Source organism: Tubulanus polymorphus, chromosome 6, assembly GCF_964204645.1.
Source record: "Tubulanus polymorphus chromosome 6, tnTubPoly1.2, whole genome shotgun sequence".
NCBI classification, from domain to species: Eukaryota; Metazoa; Nemertea; class Palaeonemertea; order Tubulaniformes; family Tubulanidae; genus Tubulanus; species Tubulanus polymorphus.
This window is the reverse complement of record NC_134030.1, coordinates 19,715,852-19,724,713: the sequence shown is the minus strand read 5'-3', so window position 1 is coordinate 19,724,713 and position 8,862 is coordinate 19,715,852. Positions and strand designations below refer to the sequence as shown.

Below are 8,862 nucleotides of genomic sequence, written 5' to 3'. Positions count from 1 at the left end.
TTGCTCGATCCCAATTGGCAAATTGCAATGACGTCATCTCGGAATCTCTCTAGTGCGCACGCCCGGTAATACTCGATCCAAATGGGCAGATTGCGATGACGTCATCTTGGGATTTCTCAGGCAGTAGACTGGTTGCCTGTTCCATTCAATATGGATGAACATCCGGTGTCGCGTAAGCAACATTTCTATCGGAAATATAGAATGTATTTATTTCAATGTATCGGTTCTCAAAGTATCAAATCGGTTCAGATAAATCGTTTCACATGAAAATATTTTATTACATCGGATTTGATTCTGGAAACGATGCAGCTGTGTTCTAACATTGATATAGTGACCTCGGATTGAAAATTACGGAATTCCTGGACCACCTTGCCAATTGCCAATAGCTTAACTGGAAAAGTTGGCCCTGTAAAAGATTATTTACGGCGACCTATCCAGAGTCAGAAGAATACCCGAAAAATGTTTTTTATAAGGAAAAAAAAAATCCCTACCTACACCTACCCATTCTCTTGATTGCCCCGACCGGGAAACCGGTTTTTGTGGTGTTAAAGCCCGAAAATGCAGTAGAGTGAAATGCGGGCAAATGTTTCTCATCCTCAATTTCGTTTAGATTGAAGCATCTATAAATACGAATGTTATATGGTATGTTGGGTCCAGTTTCGACTGAACAGATCGTGACTAGAACATCTAAACCTTGCAATGGGGTACCCGCGAAACCAGCTATACCACCAGATGGCGCGACAAGCAGTAGGTCGTTCGTTGTCAAAATTAGTTCATTTTCAATGACATTTGAACTGGATTTTTGAACTCCTCAATCTATATACTATCACAGCACCTACCAATATACAATACTTTCATTCTTCTAATCGGATATCGGTATAGTTTCCAAAAATGATTCATTCATTTAAGAGAAAAGTTAATTTAGGTTTAATTGAAATGTAGACGAAATCGAACGTGGACGACCAACTATCTACTAGCGACACCTGGCGGATCCTCGCCTGCCATACGTGGAATCCTCGATTGCCACAGTAGCACTGCGGGTACCCCATTGTTACACGTCGTCGTCAGTCCTTAGGTAAATCGAGACACGATTCATACATTACATTTACATACATACGCATGTGTACATCTGACATGTGTTCGATAAGGTCATATAATGGAAGAGGTGTTTACAGGATTGAAATATATTGGTGTCAGACATACCGTTAGCTCCTTATTTTTGCTGAAATATAGAATGTTAATTATCTCATTTTTCAACCAGTGTGATATAATATGTCTGGAATTGGATTGAAACTGATAATCATTGACGCACATCATTAGTGTGATGTAATGATTACGAGGTTAAACCTGAATATGCAAATCAATAAATCAACATGTTTCAGCAAAGCAATCAACACTGCGATCTGAGAGGGGGAGGGAGGGAGGGAGGGAGGGAGGGCGAGAGCTAGAGGGAGGGAGAGGGAGAGGGAGAGGGAGAGGGAGAGGGAGAGGGAGAGGGAGAGGGAGAGGGAGAGGGAGAGGGAGAGGGAGAGGGAGAGGGAGAGGGAGAGGGAGAGGGAGAGGGAGAGGGAGAGGGAGAGGGAGAGGGAGAGGGAGAGGGAGAGGGAGAGGGAGAGGGAGAGGGAGAGGGAGAGCTTTTTCAAACCAACACAGACGAATATTTGCACGAGGCCTCCGGTAGATGTCACTACCTAAAAAGATATTTAAGGCCTTTTGTAAAAATTCAGAAATCCACACGACCCGATCCCAACAGGGTATGTTTGACACATCCTAACTGTACTCGTTATTCCAAATTGCGCGTGGAACTTTTATTTCAAACGCTGATAATTATGAAAACATAATATCACGGATTTCATTAGACAATATTAAAAAAGCCGCCATACTAATCCAGAGGTGGCAATTTAATTTACATTTATTATCAAAAGCCACTAACATGTGCTGCCAAAATGACTTCTATAAATTGAGATCGATTTTGTGTAATTTCGTGTCAACACACGTCAAACGAAGAACTCTGTTCGACTGTATCCTCACTGGTAACGAGGTAAGTGAAGCTATAGACGACAAGCTCAAATATTTCATTGCATAGTTACATGTAGATGTTACTCCGTAGATGTTATTTGTTATTTCGGTAAATCTAATTGAATCATTTATTTCATTCATCAGAATGTTTACTAAAACTCTTGTCATCGCGTTTGCCTTGTTTATGGTCATCGGGGCCGTCGCGGCAACTGAAGGTAGGCTTTGATAATTTAATCGATTCAATTGTTTTAAATATGCATTTCTAACTAAGCGAACATAAACTTAAGTTCATTGTCGCAGAGTAAATAAGAGTAAGTCAACCGTTACTTTTTACTCGAGGCCAATACTCGGGATTCGAACCTGCTTGTTTCGGATCGGGCTGGTTGTAATAAGACCGAGCTCATTTACAGGTGTGCGAAAGGTTAAGAGAGGAATCGAGTGTTGGTGCGGTACAAAAAAGGGTGTATATTGGTGGCTCGGTGAATATGAGGTGCCGAATTGTTGTTTTAAGCCTATGGGGGCATGTTGTTATTAATACAAGACTGGGGAGATGTGCAGATATTGAATAAACACGATATATTTGTGACATTCAATGAGTTGAATAGAAACAGTCAACCTGCATGATTAAATACAACATATGCTCTGTGTTTTTTGCCCTTTTCTGTCAACGATAGTTGTGTGTGCCAGTCATTGCAAGCACTCATGCAAATTGGTGCCCCGGGTCCGAATCCACTCATTTTCCGAGCTGACAAATGGTGGATAAACGGCCAGAGATGCTACGGGTTTGAACACAGTCGGAGTGATACTGCTGACTAGCTCGGATGCCGAACAGAAGACAAGCAGGGTGACCCAAGTTCAAATCAAGTATACCAAGTTAGTTCAAATGCTCCACCCCTAGCGCACTTCAATTCATGGGACAAGTGAACACGATCAATTTTCATCTACCAATAAGTTTGGAACAAGCCGGGACAAGCGATGGTACAAATCCCAGGCGCACAAACAGGTGACAATAGTCGAATTGGAAGTTTGGAATGGCAAACCGCTCACATTTATATCACGTCATTAATATATTAAGGAATAACGATAAATCTAATAAATATTTATGCACAGTCCGTTACATAAACTCAACTGATTTTAGAAATTCACGATGATACAAAAATTGGACTAATAACAAGATGATAGACATAAAACATAAGACAGTGAGCTGATATATAAAACACAATGAAAAAAATAACAATACATGTAAATAATCTTATTCAAACAGTTCAAGGTAAAATCATTTATGTAGTGCTTATTGAATAGGTGAGTTTTCAATTTTGAATTGTGAATCTGTGAATGATACCAACATACCGAGATGGCGCTTCAGTACGCTTGATGATGGCCAATAGTGTATTTTAGCCGAAACGTTGCTTTTAATAAATGCTCTTCTATTCAAGAATTGTTCATCTTGGGCTGAATAATTCTCTATAATTTCTCTCGTCATCCATCTTACACGGATAATGTGTATCTTCTCAACTCATTGCTGGGCATGTGGTTTCCGATTTAGGTGGATTCAGGCGCACTTAGCAGGTGACAACGGTCGAAGTGGAAGTTCCGAGAACTGGAATGGCAAACCATACGCAGTCGCTCACATTTATATTACGTCAATAATTATATGAAAGAATAATAATACAAGCGATAATATCTATTCACAGTCCGTTACATAGGATATCTGAACTGATTTTAGAAATTTAAATTGATAAAACAATTGGAAAATAAGATGATAGCATTAAACATAAGACAGTTGGCGGATAACACAATAAAAAACAATACATGTAAATAATCTATTTTAAACGGTTCGAGGTAAAATCATTTATGTAGTGCTCATTGAATAGATGAGGGGGCGGGGGGGGTGCCAGTCTGTGAATGATACGAACATGTTTGTGACATTCAATGAGTGGAATAGAAACAGTCAACATGCCAGATTAAACACAAAACATGATCTATGTTTGTTTTTTGTTTTCTTTATGTCAACGATTGAGGATGTGAGAACGATAATCACACTCTATCAAATACATTTAGAAATAATGATACATGTAATAATATATTCATTAACAGTCGGTACATAGAGAATAACTCAGCTGATTTTAGAAATTCAAGATTCATACTGCATGATCAGCCGATGATAATACTAGCATAGCAGCTAGTCGAATAACTTCAGAAATTATAACAGTACTTACACGAGTCGCATGTTTGAATTAACATAACGTCAAAAATCCGAAAATCCAACAGACGATACCAATAATAACCAGGACGAATTTCGTTCTGGATATATGCTCGATTTCGTTCTTTTATTTGTTCCAAACAGTACAGTTGTTCCAACCAATCGTAACACTAAGGTACAAGGTAGATACACATACAAAACACTACAGCAGCGGTTTACATAATTCAAGCTCCGAATATCGAGATTTCTAAGAAATACAAAATGACCTTCAAAACCCGAAAGGTTTAACATCTTCAAATCTCCAATATAAACTAGAATAAACTTACAAACATCATACGATCTCCTGGCTCGTATTAGTCTGAATACCAGTCGTTGATACGGTTCCCTACAACGTCTGACGCTTAAGTATCGCATAGAGGTTAACTCCTGTTAATTGCAATGCAACAACTGATTTTAGTGTCAAATCAAACCTTTGTACTAAAATAAATTAATTAGTTACCTTGTTGACTTTGAAAACGTGTTTTATAATTATGTTTTTGATGATTTAAATCGCGAATCGGAGAATTTATTGATTTGATTTGAATTGATTGCCACAATCGGGACTTCCAATACGGACTAAATTAATAAAATGTGCAAATTCAATATGTCTCTCTGAATTTAGTCTAAATGTTATTTTTTGTTGATAAAACGCATACATTTTGGTCAATTTTAACTTTAAGAATTTGAAACAAGAATAATATCTGCATTGGCTTCAATGTCAGTCCAAGTTCAAGTCCGAATCCGTAATTTACACTCCCCTCTTGCACCACGAAAAGCCGCCATATTTGTTATGTTGCTTCACTTCAACTATTTTTTGAGGCGACTAGTCAAAAGTTTTGAGCTACTACGATCGTCAAAAGCTACTTAGGATTACAAATTTATGCACAAACAATAGTTAACTTCCGTCTGATTACAGAAAAGTCAGTTTGAGGTAAGCTGATGGTGTTTTAAGAGGTGAAATAGACGCTCAAAGCCTCGTCCCTCAAAATGAGGGACGAAAATTTACCTTATATGAGCACTTTCGCCCTAGACGTTGTTTGGGGAACAACGGCTCGGTACTAGACTAGGCTCATATAACTTCAGAAAAAAACATAACGTGTTCTGCCGTGCAGCTATACTTCCGGAGCAGGGGACACCATAAAGGGGGCGCCATACGTTTTGAGAGATGGAGAGTGCGCGCTGACGGCGGTAAAGTATTCCAAAGGCGGGGAGCTGCCATCGCAACAATTCAAGAGCCTTACAATTATTGGGGGTATCTGGTTCAAATGATTTAATTGCGAAAGTCGAGCACGTGCGTCTGGAAGGTGTACGAGTAATAAGAACTGTATGGAAGCCCTGCTGTATAAACCTTTTCCTGCAATAAAGTAGGGTTTATTTTTCCGTTTGTATCTACTAGCTGTGTTGGAGTTATTTTTCTGCCTTTGGAGGATCTGCAGTCTCCGATCATTTTTCGTATGACGCACGACCTCTTTTATTTCGGCAGGAGATATTTCAATGATTTTCCTTATTCAACGCGTCGTCCGTGGTTTGGTATTTTACTCAGTGTGATATATGTCCGGGATCGGATTGAAGCTGCTGTAAGATTAATGAATTGATTCGATGATTTAATGTAATCTGTATCTAAAATACCTGCAAAGTTCACGTGATAAATTTGGCTGCGCGAGATAAACTTAAACCTGAATATCGAATAAATCAACATTTTACATACATTTCATTCAAATAATGAGTTAGCGAGATCAAAAGTTCACGATACAGCAAAGCTTAAGTTCACTCGTAATTCATGTACATGTTTCATCGATGGTTCATATATCTTTAACTAGCAAAAATACCATAGTTGGAAAGTCATGCACGACACGTTCAATGTCAGCCTAATAAATCCCGATTGGTCTTTCTCTAATGAAATCACATTGGCAATGTTTCTTCCTAGAAGCCTGGCCAGAATGTACCACACAACAGATAACACAGTTCACGCGCATATGAACACACCATCTACCGCCGATTTCTGGAATCTACTGGGATTTTGGGGATTCGGGTAAAATTAGACCCTGGATCCAAATAAAATTATTATATCTACCATGAGAATATATTCCTCTGTGTACATGCGAAGTTTCATGACCAAACAATGAACAGATTTCGAGCAAACTGGTTATAAAAACTGGTTATGAAAAAAACCAGTCTCCCCTTCAAAATAAAGACGTTTAAATGTCTGTATGTAAATACTCTTTATGCTTGGCAGTTTGTCTGCGTCGTAACGTTTTGAATGTTCACCATTTATAAAAAACTATATCCACGTGTTGACAATGGAGCAGAGAATTTCAAAATGTTGACGAAAAACGAAAGTCCAAAAATGTTTCTCAGAGCTAGTTGGGTACTGATTACCCTTTTATCATATGTAAAAGGTGGGCCATTCGTTTCTTAACTATGTCATCAAAAATCTATATGTTGGCCTTGATTTCATCCTCGCATGCCAGGGCGCAATTTCGTTACCGGCACTTGTGCATGGCGACATATAAGTCGTAAGCTTGCGAAAATAAGTATTTGTTTGCTTAAACGTTCGCTCATTGGTCCGTTTAACTGGAAATTCAACAGAAGCCTAATGGCGTGTGTTCTAATCGCTGTGATTGGCCCGAATAGATTCTGATCGGCTGTTAACGACCCGCCAAAATGAGTGGCTAGGTCAAGGGGTTCGCAGTATCAACGCGGAATAGAATTCTCAAAAGACTAAATATTTGTCTCTTTTTCTTTAGAAAATGGTACGCGTAGGGCTGGCCCTTTTTCAAACCAACAGATGAAAAACGAATTTGCTTGACAGGGTTTTCAGCGTTCGTCCAAGTCCTTCTTTGTCATTCTTCTGGAAAAAGTTTGGACAAACATCATCTTTGTCCTTCTTTTTGACTCTAAGTCCTTCCAAATTAGATTTTTAAGTACGTTTTGCGCGCAATTTAATCGCGAATTCGACTGTTGAAGTATTTCATTACTCAGATCTTTTAATTCAATTATCAGTAAGATAAGATTGACAATAAAGAAAAGTGTTACAGAATTATACCCTGAAATGTATGACTGGTCTATACGACTAGTATTCCGCCCGGTATTCCGGCATAGGCATTGCGAAAGCGCTCTTGAGGCCCCCTCATTTTACTGGAAAGTACTTCTTTCCGAGTAAAAAATTCCCTCTTCCTTGGGTCTAAAATTGTATGGTCCTTTTTAGTACTTCTCTTTATCCTGGCCTTACCACTGGAAACCCTGCTTGAGGTCTACGATAGATACCACTACCTCAAAATAGATATTCAAGTCCTTTTTGTAAGAAATCCACATGACCCATCCCAACGTGGCCAAGGTGTGACACGTGACACATCCTAACAGAAGTTATTAGTGCATTGAATTTTTACATTAAATATCAATAATATATTTGATATTTTATTCAGATAATATTCAAAAAGCCGCTTAATAAACCGGGATCGAAAATTTAATTTACATTTATTTTCAAAAGCCACTAACATGTGCTCCCAAAATGACTACTATAAAACAAGAACGATTTTGTGTAATATCGTGTCAACACACGTCAAACGAAGAACTCTGTTCGAGTGTATCCTCACTGGTAACGAGGTAAGTGAAGCTATAGACGACAAGCTCAAATATTACATTGCATAATTACATGTAGATGTTACTCCGTAGATGTTATAAACTTGTTATTTCAGTTAATCTGATTGAATCATTTATTTCAGAATGTTTACTAAAACTCTTTTCATCGCGTTGGCCTTGTTTATGGTCATCGGAGCTGTCGCGGCAACTGATGGTAGGCTTTGATAATTAAATCGATTCAATTGTTTTAAATAAGGATTCCTAACTCGGCAAACATAAACTTACGTTCATTCTATGAAACGTAAATTGGCGTAGAAATACTAGGACAGATCTTATTCACTCATTCCACATTTTTGTCCGCATACGGACGACACGATGATGAGCTGAATTTCGGTCACATGGATGAAGTCTATAAGGCCGAAACTGACGGGATTCGAACCTGCTTGTTTCGGGTCCGGCTGATTGTAATTATTGCGAGCTTATTTACAGGTGTGCGAAAGGTGAAGAGAGGAACCGCTTGTTGGTGCGGTAAAACAAAGGGTGTATATTACTGGAAAGGTAACTCTTCTAAGTCCAATTGTTGTTGGCATTGGCAAGGAGCATGTTGCCATTAACGTATAAGAGCCGCACGCGCTGATAAACACGTCATATTTTTGACATTCAATGAGTTGAATAGAAACAGTCAACCTGTATGATTCAATGCAAAACACATATATGCTCTGTGTTTTTTCTCTTGGCTTTTTCTGTCAAAAACGCGGTGGTGTGTTGTTCGTCATTGCAAGCACGCATTTAGATAGGTGCCCCGGGTTCGAATCCACCCATTTTCAGACTTGCTCCGATGACAAATGGAGGCTAAACGGTCAGAGTGTGTGTGCCATTCATTGCAACCACGTATCTAAAAGGGTGGCCCGGGTTCGAATCCGCTCATTTTACGAGCTGACAAATGGTGGATAAACGGCCAGAGATGCTACGGGTTTAAACACAGTCGGAGTGATACTGCGAATACAAGCAGGGTGACC

General features: G+C 39.0%; 2 protein-coding genes across 2 annotated transcripts; both read left to right on the top strand.

The window, feature by feature from the left end:
• Positions 1–1,972: 1,972 nt before the first annotated feature.
• On the top strand, positions 1,973–2,588 carry LOC141907693 (U-actitoxin-Bgr3b-like). The gene is made up of 3 exons (XM_074797415.1): positions 1,973–2,041; positions 2,164–2,234; positions 2,430–2,588. Exons 2-3 carry the CDS (start codon positions 2,165–2,167, stop codon positions 2,552–2,554), a joined length of 195 nt encoding a protein of 64 aa, XP_074653516.1. The 5' UTR covers positions 1,973–2,041; position 2,164; the 3' UTR covers positions 2,555–2,588.
• A 5,184-nt stretch (positions 2,589–7,772) lies between these two features.
• LOC141907833 (U-actitoxin-Bgr3b-like) lies at positions 7,773–8,474 on the top strand. The gene is made up of 3 exons (XM_074797575.1): positions 7,773–7,867; positions 7,987–8,057; positions 8,333–8,474. The coding sequence occupies exons 1-3, from the start codon at positions 7,773–7,775 to the stop codon at positions 8,455–8,457; spliced, it is 291 nt and encodes a 96-aa protein (XP_074653676.1). The 3' UTR covers positions 8,458–8,474.
• Positions 8,475–8,862: the final 388 nt, after the last annotated feature.